Genomic DNA, 26859 nt, shown 5'->3' with positions numbered 1-26859 from the left:
AGTGTTTGGGGTTTGAAAGTTTTTGTTTCTTTTTCTCTTCATGCATGGGAGTGGCATTGATGTCTTTTTTTCAACTACTTCTATGGTTTTCTGAACTTTATGGCTGTCTGGAGAAGACAAATCCCAGAGTTGTATTCTACATGCACATTTTGAGAATAAAATGAAGCTTTGAACCTTTTGTGGCAGTGCATTGTTGACAAAATGGGGCAACTAATAGTGGACTCAATTATGTTGGACTGGGCATGCTTCCTGAACCACTGCCTATACATCACTTACTTGTGCCTATATCTATCGCCTATGTGAGGAGTTTGTATGTTCTCATCATAACTGTGTGGGTTTCCTCCAAGTGCTCTGCTTTCTCCCACATTCCAAAGATGTACAGTTTAGGGTTAGTAAATTGTGGGCATGCTATGTTGGGACTAGAAAGGTGTCGACACTTGTGTCTTCACTGATTTGATTTGACAAAATCAATGCATTTCACTGTATGTTTCAATGTACATGTAACAGTAATCTCTAATCTCTGAAATCCATTTAAAGAGATTTCAACGTGTCAAAAACATTTGAAAGCACTACACTGGCCTTTGACAGTCTGGAGCTTTGCAGATGGCCATGGTAACAAGATCTTGGAAACAACTCCTTCCACAGACCTGCAGACAGTGAGTTGGGTTGTGGGCTGTTAAATCTTCTCATGTGCAAATTACTCTCTGCTTTTTCTGCATGAAAACAATGACTACATTTCAAAAGTAATTCACTGGCTGAAGTGTGCTTGAGTTTGTGAAAAGTGCTTATCACCTTTTTGTAGTGAAGATGTTGCTCAGTTGAAGCCAAGCATTACTGGGACAACTGTAAACCAATGGAGGTACCGTTCACTGCTTATACAAGGTGAAAGCAAATTACTAATCACATATGAATGAAAGAAAATGCACGCAAATAATTTGCATTCATCTATATACATAAATGCAAAGAAAAACAAGAAAAAATGAAGCTTTATTGTATAATCTGTCTTAATACAAAACTAATCTTCTATTCCTATAAACTCCTCTTGGCAGCTGGAATTTAAATCAGCAGGAACATAAAAAATGAGCTCAGTACCCATAATTCATTGCTTCTGTCACCCGTTGTGCCATGACCCTCCCCTGCCTAAAAAGGCAATGCAGAATAGACTGAGTATTAACTGTTCTAATAATATAATTGACTAATAATGGATAAGGTTACCTTGAAGTAAACATTTTTTCATTTTTGACCTGAAGTTTAGGCAGTTGTAAATACAGAAGGGTCGTTTCATGAGTTTAAGGGATTGAACTGTGCCACAGAATAGCTGTGCTTTTTAGTGCCCAAACCTGCTTTGCTGGTCCTTTCTGCTGAGTCCCTTCTGATACTAATGATTCTAAAACTGGAGCATAGAAATACATTGTGAAGCATTTCTATTTTAGATTGAAGTTGATATCCTTATTGCAAGCAACAAGCATCCAGTTGTGAAAGCTCTTGCTGGGGGGAGGACTCTGCAAAGGACACAGAGGATCTCCACAGTACCACTCTAGACATGAAAGATCACCTCCTCCTTTCTTAATATTGGCAATGTACTAAGTAACCAAATTCTACATACTTGAAGAAGTTCGTTGAACTGCCAGGAAAGTGGAAATAGGAATTTTGGCCATTATGACTGAAATCACTGCTGAAGGTACTGTGAAGGACTGAAGAAATAATCTGTTTCATGTGCTTAATGTCTGCATTTGAATGTTCTAAAGAAAAAAAATCCATGTTGTGCTGTTAAAAGAAGTTCCAAGTTACTGTGTGAATTGGAATTTACTGCATCAGAATTAGATTACCATAGCTTTCTAAAAATAGCACAGATTGCGCAGTCTGAGAAATTATGTGGGAGAGTTATAGCTAGAGTATGAGGGAGATGGGCAAATTAATTTAAGATGCATGCATTTCAAATTAATTAGGGTAATAATGATTGCGGCAGCATTGTTGAGATTTCTCATGGATGGCAACATTAAACAGATCGCTAATATTTACTCCATCTATTTATTTGTTTGTTTATTAAAAAATCATTAGATACGAAGAAAGAGATTGATATCAATTAGTTAAAAAGCACCATTATTTGTGCTTTGATTAAAAATTATCCATTATGTTTTACTCAACAAGTATGTGGGCTAAAGAATACTAATTGTATTATTTGGAAAGGCCAGATGTATTGTTCAAATTATTTAGGAAGATAATAATAAAATTGTTCAAATTACACTACTCCATTAATAGTGTAAACAGTGCAGTAAACTGTTTTTGCTGAATACTTTCAATGAGTTGAATTTGAATCATACAAGCTGTGGCAAAGCATAAAATAAACTAATTAAGTTGGACAGTTATGTGGAGTGCATTATACTCTCTACTTCAAACCAAGGAAAGGTGAGAATTTAATCTCCTTGCATATCCACAAAAATATTATATTCAGAATTTTATTTTCATTAGACTGAGACAGTAAGAATGGCCCGAGTGTAACTTACTGAGGACGATTCCACTTGATATCCTATTTATTAATATAAGTGGGTAGATGCTGGGTTGGGTTCTGTTTAGGACATTTATTCAACCCTGCTCAACTTTCTTCCACATAATGCATGCAGACAATTCTTTATATATGAAGGGTTCAGTCCTGAAGAAGTGTCTCAGCCTGAATCTTTTCCATGGATGTTGCCTGATGACCTGCTAAGTTCCTCTAGCATTTTGTGAGCATTGCTTTAAAAGGAAAATTTGCTGTTTATTGTTAAAAAGGTTTATCAAGAAATGGTGATAATATTTTTTTCTGATTTTCAGAGCAGGAGGTTGTTATTTTTACAATCTTTTCCATGTTTCTGGGTTTATGGAGACAAATACTTCATGCTTGACACTGCAAGGCAAGGATACCCATGTTATGGCCACAGGTTGCACAAAAATGTGTCCTTGAGCAGCTTCTCTAGGTGTGGGAAGTCAAGCTTTCTGTCTCTCTAACGAAAACAATGCTGATTCCAAACAAATATCTGAAATTAGAACTTCTGAAAGCTTTAGCTGTTTTGCATGTTGGGTCAAAAGAATTTGGCACGGTAGCGTAGCGGTTAGCACAACTTTTTAAGGTACAGATGACCCAGGTTTATTTCCCGCAGATGTTTGTGAGGAATTTGTACTTTCTTCCCATGACTGGAAGGGTTTCCTTCCACAATACAAAGATGTACAGGTTGGTAGGTTAATTAGTCATTGCAAATTGTCCTGTGATTAGGCTAGGATTAAATTGAGGAATTGCTGGACAGCATGGCTCGAAGACCCAGAAAGACCTTCTCTGTGCTCTCAATAAATAAATATCCTTTGTTACATTAAATTTAAATGATAGAGAGCAGTGAATTGATTGTCAGACATTAACATGTATTCTCTTGCTTTAGGAGCCAACTCCCAGCTGATCTCAGCCTGGGAGGCAGTATTGAGTGCAATCCTACACTGAGTTTGCAATAGCTTGTTTTAGCAAAAATAATTGATGAAAAATTCAGGATTAACATCACACTGAGGAAGTCTCTGAATGAGGTTTTTTTCAGTGATAAGAATAATGGAGAAAGGGCTTTCTGTGACAAAAGGATAGAAATACCACATGTTCCTGGACTAGAAAATCCAAAGGTCCAGACTATTGATCTATAGGTAAATTCAATATATACCATGGTATCTAGAAAATTCAATCCAGCTAATTGATTAAGATATAAACCTTGAATACAAGGCTGACATCATTAACGGTGACCAGGAAATTACCAGGCTGCTGTGAAAAACATAAATGTTCATTATGTCCATGTAGGGAAGAAACTATGCTGTTTTTTCTTTTCATTTTCTAGCCTATATTGTGCCTTCAGATACACAATGATAGTAGGTCTTTATTGGCGTCTTGCTTCCAATTTTGGATTTGTGTCTAAGAGAGAGTCTGTAGGTCCTAGAGAGAGTGCAGAAAAGACTTAACCTAAAGAATCTAGTGAGTGGAGGTTTCAGATAGAACCATATAAGAGTCATAGACCACTATGGCAGAGAAAGAGATGCCTTGGCCCACCTAGTTCATGCTGAACCATTAATCTGTCTAGTCACATCAACCTGCACTAGGACCATAGTCCTCCATGCCCCTCCCATCCATGTCTGTATCCAAATTTCTCTTAAGTGTCAAAATCGGCTCTACATCCACCACTTGTGCTGACAGCTCGTTCCGGTCTCTCACCACCCTCTGAGCGAGTAAGTTCCCCCTCAAGTTCCCCTTAAATATTTTAACTTTTACACTTAACGCATGACCTCTAATTCTAGTCTCACCCAACCTCAGTGGAAAAAGCTTGCTTGCATTACCCTTTCTATATCCCTTATAATTATGAATACCATCATCAATTCTTCCATCAATCATCTTTCTGGCCTGGGAATAAAATCCTAATTCGATCTTTCACTATAACTCAGGTCCTCAAGTCCTGGCAACATCCTTGTAAATTTTTCTCTGTACATTTTCAATCTCATATATATCATTTCTGTAGGTAGATGACCAAATCTGAACACAATACTCTAAATTAGGCCTCACCAATGTCTTGTGCAAATTCAACATAACTTCCCAAATCTTGTACTCAATACATTGATTTATGAAGGCCAATGTGCCAAAAACCTTCTTTATGAGCCTATCTACCTGTGACACCATTTTCAAGGAGTTATGTATGGATCTGTATTCCCAGATCCCTTTGTTCTATGCACTCCTCAGTGTCCCACTCTTCACTGTTTAAGACCTACTCTGGTTGGACTTCCCAAAGTGCAACACCTCACACTTGTCTGCATTAACTTCCATCGGCCATTTTTCAGCTAATTTTTCCAGCTGGTCCAGATCTTGTTGTAACTGTTGAGAGTCTTCCTCGCTGTCCACTACACCCTCAATCTTGATGTAATCTGGAAATTTGCAGATCTAGTTTACCCATTATCATCCTGATCATTGATATAGACAACAAACATTAATGGACCCGTCACTGATCCCTGTGGCACATCACTAGTCATGGGCTTCCAGTTAGAAAGGCAACCATTTACAACCAATCTGGCTTCTTCCTCAAAGCCAATGCCTAATCCAATTTACTACCTCATCTTGAATGCCAAGCAAATGAACCTTCTTGACCAACCACCCGTGCGGGACCTCGTCAAAGGCCTTGCTGCAGACAACATCCACTGCCTTACCTTGATCAATTTTTCTCGTAACTTCTTTGAAAAACTCTATAATAGTGGGACATGACTCACCGTGCACAATGCCATGTTGACTATCTCTAATCAGTCCTTGCCTATCCAAAGAATTTTATATCCGGTCCTTAGAATGCCTTCCAGTAATTTTACCACAGCTAGCCTATAATTTCCTGACTTATTCTTAGAGCCTTTCTTAAACAACTGAACAACATTAATTATCCTCCGATCCTCTGGCATCTCACCCATGGCTAGCGATGTTGAAAATATCTTTGCTAGGGGGCCCAACAATTTCTGCACTAGCCTCCCACAGGGTCCGAAGGAACAGACTGTCAGGCCCTGGAGATTTATCGATCCTAATTTGCCTCAAGACAGAAATATGTCCTCTTCTGTAATCTGTATATGGTCCATGGTCTCGCTGTTGCATTGCTTCAGATCAATAGACTCTGTGTCTGTCTCCTGAATAAATACAGGTGCAAAATACCTATCTAAGATCTCTCCTATCTTTAGCTCCACACATAGATTACCATTCTGATCTTCCAGAGGACCAATTTTGTCCTCGCTATCCTATTGTTTTTAACAAATCTGTAAAAGGTCTTAAGGTTCTTCGTCACCTTGCCTGTGAGAGCAATGTCATGTCTTCTTTTAGATTTCCTGATTTCCTTCTTAAGTTTCCTCTTGCATTTCTTATACTTCACAAGTACCTATTTATTCCTATCGGCCTATACTAGCTATGCACTTCCTTATTTTTCTCAACCAGGGCCTCACTATCTCTCAAAAAGCAAGGTTCCATAAACTTGTTATCCTTGCATTTTATTCTGACAGGAGTATGCAAACTCTGTGCTCTCAAAATTTTACTTCTGAAAGCCTCCAACTTTCCAAGTATGACTTTGCAAAAAACAACCTGTTCTAATCCATACTTGCCAGATCCTTTCTGATACCATCAAAATTGGCCTTTCTCCAATTTAGAATCTCAACCTGAGGACCAGACCTATCCTTTTACATTAAGAAAGGGGATCAGCAGGAGCTTTTGGAAAGTATCAATTTGGATATGCCACCGGGACTGGACAGGATACAATAAACCCCAGGCTATCATGGGAGGTGACAGAGGAGATTGCTAAGCCTCTGGCAATGATCTTTGTATCATCAATGGGGACATGAGAGTTTCCAGAATAGTGGAGGGTTGCAGATGTTGTTCCCTTATTCAAGAAAGGGAGTAGAGATAGCCCAGGAAATTATAGACCAGGGAATCTTACTTCAGTAAGTTGATGGAGAAGATCCTGAGAGGCAGGATTTATGAACATTTGGAGAGGCATAATATTATTAGGAATAATCAGCAGGTTGCGCCTTATGAGACAATGAATTTTTCGAGGATGTGACTAAACACATTGATAAAGGTAGAGCAGTAGATGTAGTGTATATGGGTTTCAGCAAGGCATTTGATAAGGTACCCCATGCAAGGTTTACTGAGAAAATAGGGAGGCATGGGATCCAAGGGGACCTTGGTTTGTGGATATAGAATTGGCATGCTAGAAGATAAAGAGTAGTTGTAGATGGTTCATATTCTGTATGGAGGTTGGTAACCAGTGGTATGTCGCAGGGATCTGTTCTGGGACCCCTTCTCTTCGTGATTTTTTTTAACTCACCTGAATGAGGAATTGGAGGGATGGGTTAGTAAATTTGCTGATGACACAAAGGTTGGAGGTGTTTTGGATGGTGTGGAGGGCTGTCAGAGGTTTCAGCGGAACATTGGTAGGATCCAAAACTGTGCTGAGAAGTGGAAGGTGGAGTTCATTTGGTAGGATCCAAAACTGTGCTGAGAAGTGGAAGGTGGTTCATTTTGGTAGACCAAATATGATGGCAGAATATAGTATTAATGATAAGACCCTTGGCAGTGTGGAGGTTTAGAGGGACCTTGGGATCCGAGTCCATAGGACACTCTAAACTGCTGTGCAGGTTGACTGTGTGGTTAAGATGACATACGGTGCATTGGCCTCCATCAATCGTGGGATCGAGTTCAAGTGCTGAGAGGTCATGTTTCAGCCATATAGGACCCTGGCTGGGTCCCATTTGGAGCACTGTGCTCAGTTCTGGTCACCTCACTATAGGAAGGACGTGAAAACTATAGAAAGGGTGCAGAGGAGATTTACAAGGATGTTGTCTGGATTGGGGAACATGCCTTATGAGAACAGGATGAGTGAACTTGGACTTTTCTCTTTGGAACAATGGACGATGAGAGGTGACCTGATAGACGTGTATAAGATGATGAGAGGCATTGATTGTGTGGATAGTCAGAGGTTTTTTCCCAGGGCTGAAATGGTTAACACAAGAGGGCATAGTTTTAAGGTGCTTTGAAGTAGGTACAGAGGGGATGTCAGGGGTAAGTTGTTTACACAGAGAGTGGTGAGTGCGTGGAATGAGCTGCCGGCGACTGTGGTGGAGTCAGATACAATAGGGTCTTTTAAGAGGCTCCTGGATAGGTACATGGACCCTAGAATAATAGAGGGCTATGGGTAACCCTAGGTAACTTCTAAAGTAAGCACATGTTCAACACAGCATTGTATTGTGCTGTAGGTTTTCTATATTTTTATGTTTCTATGTTTTTCCATAATTACCTTTAAACTAATGTCATTGTGATCACCAGATGCAAAGTGTTCTCCTACAGAAACATCTGTCACTTGCCCTGTCTTATTCCCTAAAAGGAGACCCAATATTGCCCACTCTCCCTAGCTGGGACTACTATGTACTGATGAAGGAAACTTTCCTAAACACATTGGACAAATTATTTTCTATCCACTCTTCTACTGTATGGGAGTCCCAATCAACGTGTGGAAGTTGAAGTCACCTACCATCACAACCTTATGTTCCTTGCAACAGGCTGCAATCTCTCTACAAATTTACTCCTCTGAATCCCGTGGACTTCTGGACGATCCATAACATAACCCTAATAACATGGTCATACCTTTCTTATTCCTCAGTTCTACCCATAAAGCCTTGCTAGACAAGCTCTCTGTCCTGTCCCATCTGAGCACTGCCATGACAATTTTCCCGACTAGTAGTGCCCCTTTAATCCCTCCTGCTCTATCATGAAAACAACAGAACCCTGGGACATTGAGCCTGCCCCTCCTGCAACTAGGTTCACTCATGACTACAATGTCATAATTCCATGTGATGATCCATGCCCTAAATCAATCCACCTTCCCTACAGTACTCCTTGCAATGAAATATAAACAGCTCAAAATATTAGTCCCACCATGCTCGACTTTTCCATTCCTGACATTGTATATTAGATTAGCTTAGATTATGAGGACATACAGTCCTCTTTTATTGTCATTTAGTAATGCATGCATTAAGAAATGATACAATATTCCTCTGGTGTGATATCACAGAAACACAGGACAGACCAGGACTGAAAAACTAACAAAAACCACATAATTATAACATATAATTACAACAGTGCATAACTTGATGAACAGGCCATGGGCACAGTAAAAAAGTTCCAAGTCTCTCGAAAGTCCCATATCTCACGCAGATTGGAGAAGGAAGAAAACTCTTCCTGCCATGTCTGACCACAGTCTGACTCTGAGTCGTCCAAAAACTTTGAGCTCTGATCAGCCCTCCAACACCGAGTACCGAGCACCATCTCTATGGAACGCTTTGACCCCAGCCTCAGTGGTCAGCAGCAGGCAAAGCCGGGGATTTTGGGGCCTTCCCTCCGGAGATGCTCGACTTTTCCATTCCTGACATTGTATATAGGCTTTAGCAATCTCTTTCTCCACAAACACTCCACGATCTGTTCTGGTGCTTTGGTTCACAGATGTAAGTTTATATAGGAGACATTGAGGTAATTCCCTTTGGAGCTTTGTTTTTTGTGAGGGAAGTGCGGATAATTTGCTTTGTACATAGAGTTGTTAAGATCTGGAATTTACAGCCATTAAATATGGTGGAAAGAGAACCAGTGCATTCAGTAAGTAATTGGACAGGCATTTGAAACTGAATAATTTGCAGTGCCATGGGGGACGTGTAGTGCAATATCTAAAAGAGTCTAGCCAACCATTCATGACAGATAAAGAAGTGCAGCGTAAGATGATTGGATTGCACACCAGCTTGGTATTGACAGAGTGAAAACTATTTCTTTTATTAGATTAGAGGGATGCACAAGGTCATATGTCTCTGTCCATGTTGTCTTGTATCTGGGGGAATTCTGCTGCCCTATAGAAATGATTTGACTTGCTTTGCAGATCCACTCAGTTGCTGGGACATAGTGACACACTATTTATACTGCAATGAAATGTTATCAGACCGTCAGGGGAAAGGTCACCTGAGGCTGTCTGGAATAATCCAGATATAAAGTTTAAGGCATTAAGTTAGTTGCACTGATGAAAATAACACTGATCTTCTCACTGAAATAGGCTGCAGCATTTGAAGCAAATGAACCCATAGTTCTCTGAGTGAGGAAAGTGCTGTCATCAGGAGTTTTGAAGGATAGAGAAATCCACATAAGAAAACTGGGCTTGTAAGATCTATGAGCAAGCTGGCAGTGTGATAGAAACTAACAGACCTGATGATGCATCAGTCTCACTTTCATCAATCTGGCACCTTCCTTTATCTCATAATCTTCCTTGTATCGTCCCAAACTCAGGGAGACTCATATTGTGAAGCCCATTTCTTCAAACTAAATTGAAAATTTCTCAAGCAATCCTGCCAGTTCTGGACAATGTTTCTCACCTTCTGCCTGCCGCCTTGGCTGAACAGAGGAGCACTTTTAGTAATAGACTAAGACAACTGTGCTGCTTTAAAGAGGCCATTTTTACCTTCGGCCATTAGGCTCCATAATGAGTCAACCTATAGCTGGGGAAGTGATTACCCCTCCTGTTAGACTGTTTGTAGTAACTTATTTTTTATTCTTTCTACTTCCATTCTAATATTTGTATATCTGTGCACTTGTAATGCTACTGTGGCACTGTAATTTCCTTTGGAATCCATAAAGTATCTATCTGTCTATCTTTTGTCCTGCGAAAGTTTTAGCAAATTGTAGCAGTTACACCAAAAATGACACCCTTTGTGCTTTTAATTCCGTATTTCTTTTTTTTCTCCCCCTATAGCTGAATTAGGAGTGTGACAATTAAAATTTAGCATTCGAGTGTTTAAGCTGAAGATGTCAGGAGTAGAGGAGTGTACCATTCTGATGCTGGGCTGAACAACCTGATCAGAATATAATAGCAAAGTGGGTCTGATACCAGACTAATAATCCATTAGGCCTTGACAACTGAGTTAAAAATGATCAAATCTTTAAACAAACCTGAAATGAAATGTCAGTGCTATAATGTGACAAAGAACATTCTAGATTTGTGTAAAAAAAACGATCTATCCTGCGAGAGACTCGGAACGCTCAGCTGGCTGGCAAGAGACCGGTCTGCAGCAAACCACAATGAAAAGCAGAACAATAATAAAGCCAGCCGGGTGACCTGCAACCGCAAGTAAAATAAGTTCTGCAAATTTTTCTGCAGGACCATCTGGATGTTCTTGCCTAAGCTTTCTAAGTGGCATTAAATATTCGCAGAAAGAAACCTGACATACTTAAGGTGATGAGACTCACGAGAGAATGAGACTTTGAATCCTTAAAGATGACCTTTGACCTCATTTTTACCATTCTACGATCTCAGGAGGGGCACTAGAGGAAAGCAATGGACAGGTGAAAGGAAGAGAAGGGGTGAGAGGGAAAGCAGGAATGGAGAATGGACATTCCTCTGGTTCCCCCCCCCCACTTTCCTTTCTTCTGCAGTCCATTGTCTTCTCCAATTAGATCCCTTCTTCCTCAGTCCTTTATCTCTTCCACCCATCCCTTCCCAGCTTCTTCATCACTCTTCTCCCCCTTCTTCCACCTTCCCCCTCCCCTGGTCTCACCTATCCCATGTCAGTTTGTACGACTTCTCCTCCTCCCCCCTTCTTTTTCAGTCCTGATGAAGGGACTCAGCTCAAAATACTGACTGCTCATTCCCCTCCATAGATACTGCCTGGCATAGTGAGTTCCTCAAGCATTTTCTGTGCGTCACTCACTCTGTCTTTATCTCTGTTGGTTGGGGAGATAATAGCATGGAACGTGCAGAATTTTTGTCCTGTGTTCTCACTGAAGGCAAACTCCATTTATTCGTGATGCAGTAGCACCAATAATGGGACAAACAGAACTTTAAAAAAACTCAGAATCCATGTGCATCCCATTTTAGGATGACTCTTTTCATCTTAGTGGATACCTCCTTCAAGTATCTATGGAAGGTTAGCATGTGCTCCTGGTTTACGCTAAGGTCCAGAGAGGAGCCTAGTAGCACAATGCTGTTGCAGATGTTCCTGTCAGGTTGTACTTACTGTTCCTCTTGTCAAAATGGAGCATATTAACTATTCTACTTGGTTGAGGTTTCCACTTCTGGAAATATCACACCATGGTGCTTGGCTCCATGGTCTTCTGCATTCGGAAATCTAATATTAAGGTTCAATCTCTGTTGAGTTGCAGCTCAGATTGTTTTAATCTTATATGTCTCTTAGATCAGTAAGAATGGTTTTTGGGGATGGAGAGGGGAAGTGGAGTCAGGTTCTGGATTAGGGACAGGCATGTAGGGGAATTAAAGGTCAGGCCGAAGTCTAATTTTCTGCTCCATGTTCGAAGGCCAGTGATATGGACATGGGACATCCATGGTCGGAAGTTAGATGTCAGACTAACAGAGAGAATGACAGAGAGAATCAGTGTTGTCAACGGGTTCAGGAGTTGGAGCTCTGTGTGGGTAGGAGGGACAAGTCCTGATGACCCTTTGGGTTTGTAAATCGGTGAGACTGGAGCTGAAGCCCCAGTTTTCTGGGTCCGGTTATTGTTGAGTCTGGAGTTCAAGGCCTGGTGTTTGGTTATTGGTATGGCCTGGGATTGAAGGCCGATGGTCATATCAGAACCTCTGCGGGTTGAATGGAGAGGTCAAAGCCAGTGACTGCAGGCCTGAATCCATATTCACTGGAGGCCAGTCCTGGTGTTAAGTGACTGTGTATGTGCATGGGTCGGGGGAGGAATGGGGCTTGTTTCTGCTGTTGTTGCTTGTTATGTTCTGTGTTGTTCTGCTGAGCATCGTGGCTATGCTATGTTGGTGCAAGTATGTGTGGCAACGTTTGCGGGCTTCCTCCAGACTCACTTAGGCGTTTGGATTGCTAGCGTAAATGATGCTTTTCACATTTGTTTTTAATGTACATGTGACAAATAAAACTCGAATCTTGAATGTTGAATCTGACGGTGCTGGTGAAGCTCAGAGACCACTTACCGTCACCAAACAAAACAAAGGAAACAACTCAATACTTTATAAATAACACCTTTTATGGTAAACTTTCACCGCAAACAACAGCCTGTAACTTCCCTTTGGACTTGGAGGCGATTCAATGCAGCGTAACCGAGGCGAGGTGAGACAAAGCTGAGGTGGATTGATTGATTTAAACACCAGGCTGAATCGAAGCAGCGAAGTGCAGGCCCCAGAGCATATCGAGGCAGCAGAGCACTTGTCCGAGGGTGAGGAAAGAGCTGATGTTCAGCTGCCGAGCCAGATAGAAAATGTTAGGGTGTCGGAGCCGGAGGTGAGGGACAGGCCAGTTCGGCTCGCTGCTCCACAATGTTTACCTGGCTCTGCGCTGATCTGAGGCTGTAGCTTCGTGTCTGTGGATGGGCTGTCTTTCATGAGCTTCGGTTCTGAATGCAAGTTTGTTTGCTTTTATGGTCTGCACAATTTGTTTTTCTCTCTTTCTCTGCACATTGTGTGTTCGATGGTATTTTTTTGATGGGTTCTTTTGGGTCTCTTTTTTTTGTGATGGCCTGTAAGGAGAGAAATCTCGAGGCTGTATAATGTATAAATACTCTGAAAACCGTTGAGTACTTTGATGACAGTGGTGTCTGAAAAGAGGATGCTGTCCAAGTTGCATGCCATCTTGGACAATGTCTCCCATCCACTACATAATGTACTGGTTGGGCACAGGAGTACATTCAGCCAGAGACTCATTCCACTGAGATGCAACACAGAGCGTCATAGGAAGTCATTCCTGCCTGTGGCCATCAAACTTTACAACTCCTCCCTTGGAGGGTCAGACACCCTGAGCCGATAGGCTGGTCCTGGACTTATTTCCTGGCACAAGTTACATATTACTATTTAACTATTTATGGCTTTATTACTATTTAATTATTTATGGTGCAAATGTAACAAAAATCAATTTCCCCCGGGATCAATAAAGTATGACTATGACTAAGACTAATACTTCGAACCTTGATCTTTGAAGCTTGTCACTCCGGTAACTGTAGAAGAACACAGGCATGGTTATTGAGCCCTATGGTAGCCTTATGTAGAAACTGAAGTAAATTGACTTCATTGCTTGATTGAACATATAGCTGCTTATTGCTCATCACACGACTTACAAGTCTTAGATCCACAGCTCAGACTCATTCTTTGTTAATCTGTTTCTTCCACTCTGCCGCTGGATTACTGAATGGACAATGAATACACGTTCACTACTCACTGCTTCTTTCTTTTGCTCTCTTTTTGCACTATTTATTTAATTTAACTTCTAAAATATATTTTCTTATTGTAATATATAGATTTTTTAATCTTAATGTATTGTACTGTACTGCTGCCATAAAACAGCAAATTTCACTGCCTACGTCAGCGGTAGTGGACCCGATTCTGATTCTGATTCTGCAGTCACATGGTGCTCTACACGGTCAAGATTAGAATGTGAATTGTGGGAAGTTACAGAGACAGCAGTTAACAATTTGCATTATTACAGAAAAGCCATAAATGCTTAAAATTATAAATTTAACAGCAGTTTCTCTGACTGACAATGTTTTGAGAATTTAGAATTCCTTTTGGTTCACCAGCTTTCTCAGATTTGGAAGTGAAATTACAGATCTGTTCTGAAGATGTGTATTTACAAGAGGAGCTTTCCCATAGGTTTCTATCAATTGTGTCAAAATGCATTTTAGCTTTGAATTTGGTGCCCAGATGCATATGAAATTATTACTGCAATTTTCTCTCAATTTATAATACTTTTCCCAGGAAATGCATAACTTATTATTGACAGGAACATTGGAGCCAGCATGGTTGGTGCTGAGAGTGAGCTAAGACAGTATGAGTAAATTGTATGTTATTGCTCTGAACAAGCTTTGAATGACCAGTGAACGTTCCTCAATTTTTCATGTATCAAGCTAAGAAAATAAATGCTTCTTCTTAGTAGATGAGTGATAAGTGATGCCACTTTTAATCCAGTGTAAAAGTTGCAAAGCAAGCCCTGTTCCTCCCTCCCATCCAAGCACAAACACAGTCCATTAACCCCAGGACAGGCCTGAAGACACCATTTCAAACTTCCCATTGGACTTGAAGATTTTCATAGTTACCTTTAGTGGAATTGCATAAAATTATTATCCATCTGCTATCACTGTGATCTTTGTTACTTGATTGTTCTTGCTGCATCTCTGCAGAACTACGTATTAATTAAATAAAAGCATACATGTGGGTGATGGCTTTAATTGGTGCATTCATGTTGCAGCGAGGGGGAGAGAGAACATTGTGCATGCGCAAACAACAGGTCAAGACATAGAGGGGGCAGTCATTGCTCTAAAAGAAATAGACCCATACATTACACTTCCTCCCCCTTTATGCAACGTAAAACTGAATATGGACAAAACATTCAATTTCCCTTTCACAAACCCATATTCCAAATAAACATGCCTTCACAATAACAGTCCATAACTGCAGACGTTTGTAACTTCACAGTTCTAAAGGTTCAGTCTCTTGAGTGGCACTCTGTTTCTTTCAGGATAGCGCCTCAGGACCTGTGGAGTGGCATCAGGTTTGATAGGTGTCTTGCCGAAGACAACATTCTTGTTTCCCGTGTCACGTTCACACTTTGACACGTCAGTGACATGATCATCACTGTGAGGTAAATCCAGTGACTGTAATGTGTCTGTCTTGTACATGCAATCAGCTCAGGTGTGTTCTTCAGCTGGGCATCCAGTATCTGGTTCACATGATCTCTCCATGCCTGATCTCCAACATCCACTGTGTACATCAGTGGTTCAATTCTTGAAACTATCCTACTGGCTGTCCACTTAACTTCTCAGTAATCGTATGCTAGGACTTTCTGTCCAATCCTGAAGGTCCTTGCTGCAACACTTGGCATCTGGCTGAATAGTTTATTCTGCACTTCCCTCCAGAGGTCTGGTTTCAGGAGGTTTATGCAAGATCTCAGATTCCTGTTCATGAACAGCATTGCAGGTACTTGATTTGTCATCGCATGGACAGAGTTCTGATACACAAAAACGAAATTGTCCACTTTGTGCTGTAGAGAAATATCCTCCTTGACCATCATTTTAATGAACTTCTTGAAGATTTGGATAAACCTTTCAGCTAACCCATTTGTTGCTGGGTGATGAGGAACTGACTTGAAATGTCTGATGCCATTTTTCTTCATGAACAGTCTGAATTCTTCTAACATGTATTGTGGTCCGTTGTCACTCACAATTTGTTCTGGGTAAGCATTTCTGGTAAAGATAGTCCTCAGAGCGGAGACAGTCTTTGCTGAGGTGGTTGACTTCATTGGTATAACCTCCAGCCATTTTGAATGAGCACCCACAGCAATCAGAAACATGGAGTCCATAAATGGTGCAGAAAAGTCAACATGTACTTGTTGCCATGGTGAAGATGGCCACTCTCATGGGTGTAATGCAGCCTGTGGGGGTGCATTTTGAACCTTTTGGCCTGTCGAACAGTTTTTGGCCAGGTCTTCGATCTGTTTATCTATTCCCTTCTCAAATACCTTCCGATTAGCATTAAGCAGCTGTGCCAGTGTTTGATTAGTGCTGCCATTGCCTGCTCATGTCACATTGAGAGCTTTGATTGAGTGCCAGTCCAGCTGGATTTTTCTCAACCATTTAAATTCGAGAAGTGTTGGCCCTCCACTTCCCAATACATAAAGCTCTAACTGCTGGGTTTGACTTCCACACATCATATTTACCTTCAGTTTGCCTTTAGGGGACACTTTTCACCTGTGTTGGTCTTTAGTATCACTGAGGTCTTCTCTAATGGTATCTTAGAAAACAGTCTGTTGTAGTCAGCCTCTGAAATTACAGACAAAGCTGACCTTCTGTTCAACTCCATTTTCAGTTTTACAGCAGACACAGCTATTATGATCCATATGATTTTGTCATCTGCTTCAGAAATACTATGCAATTTTAGACATGACAGCTCACCTTTGTCACCCTCTGTGTTGTCTGTTTCACATTCAGTCACTTTATGTAATTGTTCAGATTTGTGTGTGAAGCTCTTCACTTAGTGTGGTTTTTCTGTTTGGTTGCGCTTTTTGTCTGACTTGCACACTCTGTCTATGTGATCTTGTCTGTGACATTTTCTGCACACTTTTTCCCTACACCAACAAGCACTGGTGAAGGCTCTCGGCCTGAAACGTCGACTGTTTACTCTTATCTGTAGATGCCGCCTGGCCTGCTGAGTCCCTTCAGCACTTTGTGTGTGCTGCTTGGAATTCCAGCATCTGCAGATTTTCTCTTGTTTGTGATAATAGTTCATTAAACCACATTGATGGAGGATGTGTTTTAAGGAATGAAGGTCTAAAGTTCATTTGGCATAATCTTCTCAATGGATATAATGAACACAAAACAATCAATTATGATAGACATGAGAGAACCTGTGGTGCTGGAGGTCTTGAACAACACACACAAATTGATGGAGGAACTCAGCAAGTCAGGCATCTATTAAGGAGAATAAAGAGTCGATATTTCAGGCCAAGACCCCCCATCAGAAATGGAAAGAAAGGGGGCAGAAACCAGAATAAGAAGGAAGGGGCAGGAAAAGGAGACATGCTGGCATGGGATAGTTGAGACCAGATTAGGGCAAGGTGGATGTGTGGAGGAGAGGTAATGAAGTTAGAGGTAAAGGTCTGAAGAAAAAGTTCTAAGAGCATGGGATAAAAGGAAGGAGGAGGGGAACTGAAGGATACTTGCCAAGCAATAAGTAGTAAGTCTGTTTACATGGAAAGGTCAAATAATTTGAGGAGTTCTATCTAACTGAAAACTGTTTTATTTTCCTCTGAAACAATCTGCTGATTTGTGGCAGTTTTATTACAAGAAGCATATCAAATACCATCTATGAACTTGCTGCCGATTCAACCATTGTTGATGGAATCTCGGTGGTGACGAGGGGGCGTACAGGAGTGAGATATGCCAACTAGTGGAGTGGTGCCGCAGCAACAGCCTGGCACTCTACGTCAGTAAGACAAAAGAGCTGATAGTGGACTTCAGGAAGAGTAAGACGAAGGAACACATACCAATCCTCCTACAAGGATCAGAAGTGGAGAGAGTGAGCAGTTTCAAGTAGCTAGGTGTCAAGATCTCTGATATTCATCAAGTTATTGATGCTGTTAAAAAGAAGGCAGGACAACAGCTATGCTTCATTGGGAGTTTGAAGAGTTTTGGCATGTCAACAAATACATTCAAAAACTTATATAGTTGTACCCTGGAGAGCATTCTGACAGGCTGCATCACTGTTTGGTATGGGGCGGGGTGGGGGGGGGGGTACGGCACAGGACCAAAAGAAGCTGCAGAGGGTTGTAAATCTAGTCAGCTCCATCTTGGGTACTAGCCCACAAAGTACCCAGGACATCTTCAGGGAGTGGTGTCTCAGAAAGGCAGCATCGATTATTAAGAACCTCCAGCACCCAGGGCATGCCCTTTTCTCACTGTTACCATCAGGTAGGAGGTACAGAAGCCTGAAGACGCACTCTCAGTGATTCAGGAACAGCTTCTTCCCCTCTGCCATCTGATTCCTGAATGGACATTGAATCCTTGGTCGCTGCCTCACTTTTTTAATATACAGTATTTCAGTTTTTGCACTTTTTTTATCTATTCAATGTATGCATACTGTAATTTCTCTTCTAGGTTATGTATTGCCTTGAACTGCTGCTCCTAAGTTAACAAATTTCACGTCACATGCGGCGATGATAAACCTGATTCTGATTCTGATTCGATAGCATAGCCTCAGAACAGAGGGATGTCCATTTAGAACAGAGATCAGGAGGAATTTCTTGAGCCAGTGGGTGGTGAATCTGTGAAACTTATTGCTGCAGGCAACTGTGAAAGAAAAAAAATAGGCTGCTAAGTTGATTGAAATATTTGTACTGTGATCCAATAAGACCAAATAGGATTTCAGTACCACTTTGATTAAGACAGATTTCAGCTCAGTATCTGATGGCGGCTGAGCCAAAGAGAATTTGAGAGCTAAGTTAAATTTAATCCTTGTGACATTAGCAGGAGGAGGAGAGCTCCTCTGGCCTCCATAAGGAAGCAGAGATTGTTGTGAATGCAGGTCCAATGGACCCTTCCCCTTCCAGTGGCCTTGTCAGAAACCTGCCTCCATCAGACACAGAGCCATTAAAATCTGGTAGCCTGGATTCAGCTGCTGTTCTGTAGTGTTTGATAATGGGAAGAAATTGGCTGAGCCAGGACAGCCCAGTATTCAAAATGGACCATTGGAAAGTTGTAGGAATTACAGAGTCATGGAGCCGTGCAGAGCAGAAACTTCGGCCTACCATCTCTATGCTGGCCACTGTATCTTTTTATGTTAATCCAATTTACCAACATTAGTCTCATAGCTTTCTACGCCTTGGTGATTTGAGTACTGTACTTGTCTAGATGCTTCTTAAACGTCGTCAGGCGACCTTTACCATTACTTTTTCAGGCAGATAAGTCCAGACTTTAACAACTCTCTGTCTCCTGTCTCCTGTTACCTCTCCTGTCTCCTGTTACCATTACTTCTTCAGGCAGAGAAGTCCAGACTTTAACAACTCCTCTATCTCCTGTCTCCTGTTACCTCCCATCTCTCAATTACGTCTTATTTCTCATCTTAATCCTATATCCCTTTGCTTCAGACAACCCATTCATGAGCAAAAACCTTACAATATACTCTATCTATCTCCCTTATAATTTTATCACCCTTCAGCATCCTCCAGTTCAGGTAAAACTGACCCGGCCTAGCAGTCTCTCCTTATAACTGAGATGCTGTAAGCCTGGCAACGTTCTGTTAATTTTCTTCTACAACCTCCCCAATGCAATCACCTCATTCCCACAGTGGTGACTGAAGTACATTTATCTCATAGTGAAAGGCTAATTGACTTTATATAGCAGATGTAGCCATTTCCTTGAAATATTGATTTCGATATTTAAGTTTGCTTGAGGGTTACTGCTGATCGATGAACCATACTTGCTTTTGTTATCTATGGCTTGGGGCGGCTGTTTAACAGTGGTTCAGGAAGATGGCTCTGACTCTCAGAAGCAACAATGGATGAACAATAAATCTTCCCTTCCCAGTGATACATGTCCTGAAAAAAAACGAGCGAGTGAAAAGATAATGCCATTAGATTTTGGCATCAGAGGATGTTTAAGCAATGCATTATTTCAAAGCACCATGTAATGAATGAAGAACTGCTCTAGAATTTAGAAATTCACGCATTCTAAGTCAACATTATAAAATCGCGATAAAAAAGATTAGGAATATTCTTAAGAGGGAAACCAGGAGGGCAAAGAGAGGGTATGAGATGAAACTGCTAGGTAAGGTTAAGGAAAATCGAGGTTTTACAGCTAGATTAAGAATAAAAGAGTGACTAAGGAGAGAGTAGGTCCTTTAAGAGGCCAGCAGGGCCCCCTACCTCAAGCCACAGGAGATGAACTAGATTTTTAACAAATATTTCTCATCAGTGTTTACTGAGATAAAAGAAGCAAGTGGTGATGATTTGGAGAACATTCATATTACCAGGGAGAAGGCATTCACAGTCTTACAACATATTAAGGTGGATAAATTTCCAGGGCCTGACCAAATGCATCCTCAAATCTGTCTTATATAAACGTGCCCCTCGCACTTAATGTCAACCTAACAATCTTCAGGTCTTGTCACTCACTGGCTTGTGTTAATATTATTTTGTGACTGTATGTGCTGGATTGTAACTACAGGTGCTGTGTGTGACTGTATGTACTGTGTTTTGTATCTTGACCCCAGAGGAAATGTTTTGTTTAGCTGCATACATGGGGGAATAATGATAAACTTGTACTTGAATTTGAGATTGTGGGAGGCTAGAGGAGAAATCACAGAAGCCCGTGTGGAGATAGTTGTTTCATTGTTAGCCATTGGTGAAGTTCCCAATATTGTTCTGTTGTTTAAGAATGATAAGGACAAACCAAGGACCAACAGGCTGATCAGCCTGACGTTAGCTGCAGGGAAGTTATGGAGGGATTTCTGAGGGACAGAACCTACCAGCATTTGGATAGACAGAGTCTGATTAGGAGTTTGCATAGCTATGTGTGTGGAAAGTTGTCTATTTGGACTTTAGCTCGGTCTTTGATGAGATCCCACATGGTAGGCTGGTGTGGAAGGTTACGTCCCATGGAATACAGAGAGAAATAGTTAGGTTGTTCAAAATTGCCTGAAAGTTGAAGCAGAAGGTGATAGTTGAGGATTATTTCTCGGAATGGAGGCCAGTGACTAGAGCTGTGCCGCAGGGGTCAGTGATAGGACATTTATTATTCATCATTTATGTAAATGATTTAACTGTGGATGCACAAGGCTTGCTCAGTAAGTTTGTGGATGTTGAGAAATTGGGAGATCAGCAGCATAAAACATCTCTCTGAAGATGTTTTGTCTGGCTTGTTGATCTTTTACTAGCACTTTTAAAAATTTTTACATCGAATTTCTTAAATCTACACAACTTTATTTTTGTAAAATAATCTATTTATCTAGGTCTGGCCTAGGGTTAAGCACATACAATTATTGTTGATGACCTTGAGGAAAGGAAGGAAAGCTTTTCAGATTTTGGAGAGAGATTGATAGTTTATTAAAAGACTAGAAGTGAAATATTTAACTTCAAATGAGTGATATTAAAGATCCAGGGAATTGTTTCATTAAGACCCTGTTCAAGTGCAACCCGTATTTGATAACACACACTGTTAGGGTGTCATGATAGCCTTGTTGTTAGTGTGATGCTATTACAGCTCGGGGTATTCTGGCGGTCAGAGTTCAATTCTGGCGCCCTCTGCAAGGAGTTTGTATGGTCTCTCCATGAACCTTGCAGGTGTCTTCTGGGTGCTTTGGTTTACTCCCACAGTACAAAAACTTACCAATTAGTAGGTTAATTGGTCATTGTAAATTGTCCGTGATTCGGTTAGTGTCAAGTAAGTTGGCTGCTGGGCAGAGCAGGTTGCTGGGCGGGAAGGGCCTGTACTGCACTGTATCTCGAAATAAAAACATTGAATAAATAAAAACTGATCAGTGACACTCCTTCACTGATGTGCTCACAATTGGGAGTCCTGAGCTCTACCAACTTCACCACTGCCACTGATGGTTCTAATGCACATTCTCCTTTTTTTTTAATACAAGTGCCACCACATGGGACGTGAATGGGAAACACATTAGTCTAGAAATTATTTAGCAACTGGAACGGAATAGTTATCAGGCAGCAAGCGTTGGACTAATGAGAACACTTTGTTCAAAGGCTGGTTGCTACAAATTTACATTGCGTATAATGAATGGAATGGACCCTGGTTTGATAATGAGATATACGCTGGGCCATGAAATTATTCATTGAGGTGATATACACGCCTGGTTTTGCTGATAGTCCACAGTGCTTATTGATATCTAATTTCTATGCACCACAATGGTGAAGATGGGACTTCGTCTCCACATGAGCATATGACCAAATAGGTTGAATCCTCCTGTTACATCATTTACTCCCTGCCACAGACTCAATCAGGCAGCTTAGGGACTTTGACACTTTAGACCATAGGACATGGGAGCAGAATCTGGCCATTCAGCACATCGCGTCTACATTGGCATTCCATCATGGCTGATTCATTTTCCCTCTCAACCCTATTCTCCAGCCTTCTCCCCATAACTTAATCAAGACATTACCAGAGACTTGACCAGCTGAGTAATCTGTTTGGTCAGTAATTCTTCCAGGTGTTATTCAACTTGGTTAACTTCAACATATTCAACAGCATTGATTCATGGGCTAAAGGAACTGGTACATGGTAAGTAGGAGGCTTCCATCACCATGTAAAACTTGATGTTCTGATGGCATCATAGATTAGATTAGATTAGATTCAACTTTATTGTCATTGTGCCGAGTACAGATACAAAGCCAATTAAATGCATTTAGCATCTGACCAGAAATGCAAAGAATAGTGTTATTTACAAAATAACTCCAAATAAAAAGTAAGTGCTACAGCACACAAATATAAAAGTACTGAGACAGTACAATACGGATGCAATACTGCTTAGCACTGTGATGAGAGGTTCAGCAGTGTCACAGCCCCAGGGAAGAAGCTCTTCCTGTGTCTGCTGGTGCGGGAGCGGAGGCTCCTGTCGCGCCTACCGGATGGGAGGAGAGTAAAAGGTCCATGGTTAGGGTGAGATGCATCCTTGATAATGCCTTTCGCCCTGCCCAGGCAGTGTTTATGGTAGATGTTCTCAATGGTGGGCAATTGGGTGCCGATAATCTGCTTGGTGGCATGAGACTTCATGGATACTGAGTCAACATGAAGATACTAAGGGCTATTTCCTCTACTTCCTTTTCACTGTGCAACAACCTCTGGTGGATCTGTCCTGCTATTGGGATAGGATGTACCTACCTACAAAGGATTCTCCCACTATTTGAAACACCCTTTCCACTCTATCTAGGCCCGTCAAGTGTATAATGTAATATTTCCCACTTGCCTGGAAGAATGCAATATCGACAATCATAAGAGAACCTTCACCATTTGGGACAGGATGTCTCACTCAACCATCTTAAAATTTCATTTCATCCATCACTAGGGCAGAGTGGTCGCAGTGTGCAGCATAAACAAAGCACACCATAGTTACTGACTTGGATTGCTCTGAGGGCATCGCTGAAAACCATGCTTTTTCCTCACTAGGAAATGCAAGCACAACAGAATCATGGAGACACGACCACCTGCAGGCTCCCCTCCAAGTTACTCATGGCTCTGCAGTGACACTGCAGTCCTTGATCAATGTTGGGTCTAATCTGAAAATTCTTCCTCAGCAACAGTGCTTTCATCATTTTTGAGTCATTTATGTTCATCATTTTTGAATGTAAGTTCATGGTCGTTAGGTCATTGTGGGAGTGTTTTCAATGGACGAACTGTAGCAGTTCTTTAGCCAGAGGGGTGGTGAATCTGTTGACTTCATTGTCAAAGATGGCTATCGAGGCCAAGTCCTTGGGTATATTTAAAGAGCAGGTTGATAAGTTCTTGATTAGTAAGGACGTCAAAGGTCATGGGGTGAAGGCAGGAGAATGGTGTTGAGAGGAATATAAATCAACCATGATGGAATGATGGAGCAGATGTAAGACCATAAGAACATAAAGATCATAAGACATAAGAGCAGAATTAGGTGACTCAGCCCATTGAATCTGCTCCGCCATTTCATCATGGCTGATCTATTTCCCTCTCAACTCTATTCTCCTGCCTTCTCCCTGTAACATTTCATGCCCTGACTAATCAAGATCCTATCATTCTCCACCTTAAATGCACACAGCCAGCTGTGGCCATGAACCCCACAGATTCAGCACCCCCCAGCTAAGAAAATCCTCACCATTCTAAAGGGATATCCCTCCATTTTGAGGCAGTGCCCCTTGTTCTTAGACTTCCTCACGAATGGAAATATCCTCTTCGCATCCACTTTTTGAGGCCTTTCAACATACAATAGATTTCAATGAGATCCCCCTCTCACTTTTCTGAATTCCACTGAGTACAGGCCCACGTCCTTCAATTTCTGCTCATATTAATTTCTGGAATCATTCTCATGAACTTCTTCTGAACCCTCTCCAATGTCAGCACACCTTTTCTTCAATAAGGGGCCCAAAAATGCTCACAATACTCCAAGTGAGGTCTCACCAGTGGCTTATACAGCCTCAACATTAGGACCTTGCTTTTATATTCTAGTCCCCTTGAAATGAATGCTAACGTTGCATTCACCTTCCTCACTACCGATTCAACCTGCAAATTAACCTGTAGGGAATCCTGCATGAGGACTCCCAAAACCCTTTGGGTCTTTCTGCATTTAGAAAAGAGTCTATGCTTTTATTTCTTCTACCAAAGTACATGACTATACATTTTCTGATATTGTATTCCATCTGCCGCCTCTTTGCCCATTCTCCTTATCTGTCCAAGTCCTTCTGTAGTCTCTCTGCTTCCTCAGCATTACCTGCCCCTCCACTTATCTTTGTATCGTTCACAAGCATGGTCAGAAAGCCATCAAGTTCATCATGCAAATTATTGACAAACAAACTAAAATGAAGTGCACCCAACACAGACCCCTGTGGAACATCACTAGTCACCGGCAGCCAAACTTGATGGGCCGAATGATGGAATTCTACTCCAATGCTTCTGTCGTCTTATGGTCCAGTTTGAGAAGGTGGATCAAGACCTGCACATGGCAGTTTGGATTAGACAGTCAATGCCAGCCTCATTACTGATGCCCGGATCCAAAAAAATAAAATTAAAGATCTCTGTGGAGACTTTTCCTGAAGTTTCAGTCGTGCTTCCAAGGCACTCATTTAAAATTCTTTTTATATCCTTCATTTGCATATGAATCAAAAATTGTAAGTTTTATCTTCACTTCCTAATATCAGAAATAATAAAAGATTTTTTTTTATCTTGCTCTGCTGTTCCTTGTAATTGGCTCTGCTCCAGGCCAGCATCTATGTATTTCCCTCTTCCCAACAAGTGACAATTGGTAATTTATGGTGCTTTGTTCTCAATCAGCAACCAGCGTGGATCATGCAGAACAGATACAGTCTCCAACAATCAAAAATCTGCATGTTATATTCGAACATCGAACATCAAACATCTCACAAATAACTTCTTATTTGGAAATAATCTCTAGTCTGGCAGATTCCCTGAAGCATCATTGTGTCTTCTTTAAAACAATGATCAAGCCAAACAACTTAAGCTCACAAAATGGAGAGCAGAGTGTCTTCATAAAATGGCAGCCTCCATCCCCAAGCACATGGCAAGGGCAAAGGCAATGGGTCAGTCTGTTTCCACAGTCCATGATTCATTCCAATTCATTGATTTATAGATTGCACGTTTTTTTCTGGCCAACACTTGGCACAGAAGAGAATTAGAACTGGGAAAATATCATATTTCAGCGACTGAAGTAAGACATTGAATAATTGTTGTACCTGAAAGGGCACTGCAGTATGTAAGGAAGCTGGTTATCTTGCCAAACATCTTTATTGCTCTTAATTGTAAACTAAGAACACAATTGCTAAAACAAAAAGCTGTGAATGATGACAAATGGACCTCCTTTTAAACCTACATTGTCAGAAGTATGTTGACATATCAAAATGCTGACCATGTCAACTGTCAAATGTGTGAAGTAACAAATACCAGTAGCTGTGCCAGCACAGGGATATTAATAATGCAAGTTCACAAAGTCAGTTAAAGCTGTGACTGTCCTTGACATTTGGGTAACATTTCTGATTCTCAATTCCCAATTCAACATTTACTCCTTTCACTTTTGCTAGAATTAAAAGCCTGCACATAACAGAACCCACTGTTTTCTGATTGGAAATTGTTGATATCAGTGTTGTAGCACAGGATTTTTAAGAGCTTAAAGGCAGGAACATATGGAGGCGAGGAGGGAAAAGGAGATAAGAGTGGGGAATGGAAGAAGATGGACGGGGAAGGGGGAAAATTATCCAAAATTAAACAAATTAATGCTCATGCCATCAGGTTGGAAGTTAGCCAGACGGAATGTTGCTCCTCAAACGTGAGAATGAAAGAGTAAGTTTAGTGTAAGTTTAGCAGTTCAAAGGATCAACAAAGTCTTCCAGAGGACTGATAGACCTTTTAATCTATTTTAATTTGGATATTTGAAAGGTTTCTAAATGTTCAAGCCAGTGCTTTAGAACATTTATTTTTTACGAATGCTTTAAATCTACTTTTTGCTTAAATCTTATTTTTATATTTTGGAATGTTTGTGAATATCTTTGGCACTGAAATATTATGGGAGTGCGTCTGGCCACCTTCATTTAGTGAGACACCGAGTCTCTGATCAGTTGGGAGCTGGTCTTCCCGAGAAGAAACAGCACAGTTCAAGCACAAGTGATTGGTGAGGTCAGAGATGTTGCTGGGCAACAAAAGATCTCATCTAATATGTCCTTTGTCAGGTGTGGCTGGTGCCCAGATGCTTGGAAATCATACAGCAACCCTGCTGTAGTCCAACCAGCGATATGTGTATATGCAACATAATCTACCCTTTACATTCTAGTGCTCCAGTGGCCACTTTATTTGGTACACCGGTACTCCTATACACCTGCTTGTTAATGCAAATATCTAATCAGCCAATCATGTGGCAGCAATTCAATGCATAATAGCATACAGACACGGTCAAGAGGTTCAGCTGTTGTTTAGACTTTGCTTTACTTGAGACTGACCTGTAAATATCAGAATGGGGAAGAAATATGACCTAAGTGGCTTAGACTGTGGAATAACAGAAAGCAGTCACGAAAGATTACAGAGAAAAAATCCAGTATGCAGCAGTTCTATGGGTGAAAACACCTTGTTGATGAGAAAGA

At 41.1% G+C, this 26859-nt stretch overlaps 1 protein-coding gene across 10 annotated transcripts in view; it reads left to right on the top strand.

Annotated features, from left to right (window-relative positions):
* Positions 1–1464: 1464 nt before the first annotated feature.
* trdn (triadin) overlaps positions 1465–26859 on the top strand; it is a 147831-nt gene continuing 122436 nt past the window's right edge. For 8 of the 10 annotated variants that reach the window (XM_063034174.1, XM_063034112.1, XM_063034138.1 and 5 more), the window contains exon 1: positions 1465–1681. In XM_063034174.1, the coding sequence (XP_062890244.1) occupies positions 1660–1681 (22 nt within the window). In that variant the 5' untranslated portion in view covers positions 1465–1659. The remainder of the gene's footprint in view (positions 1682–26859) is intronic. The other 2 variants (XM_063034146.1, XM_063034103.1) reach the window with 1 other exon arrangement.

This window comes from Mobula hypostoma, chromosome 2 (assembly GCF_963921235.1).
Source record: "Mobula hypostoma chromosome 2, sMobHyp1.1, whole genome shotgun sequence".
NCBI lineage: Eukaryota > Metazoa > Chordata > Chondrichthyes > Myliobatiformes > Myliobatidae > Mobula > Mobula hypostoma.
This window is presented reverse-complemented; position numbering and strand designations above follow the sequence as displayed.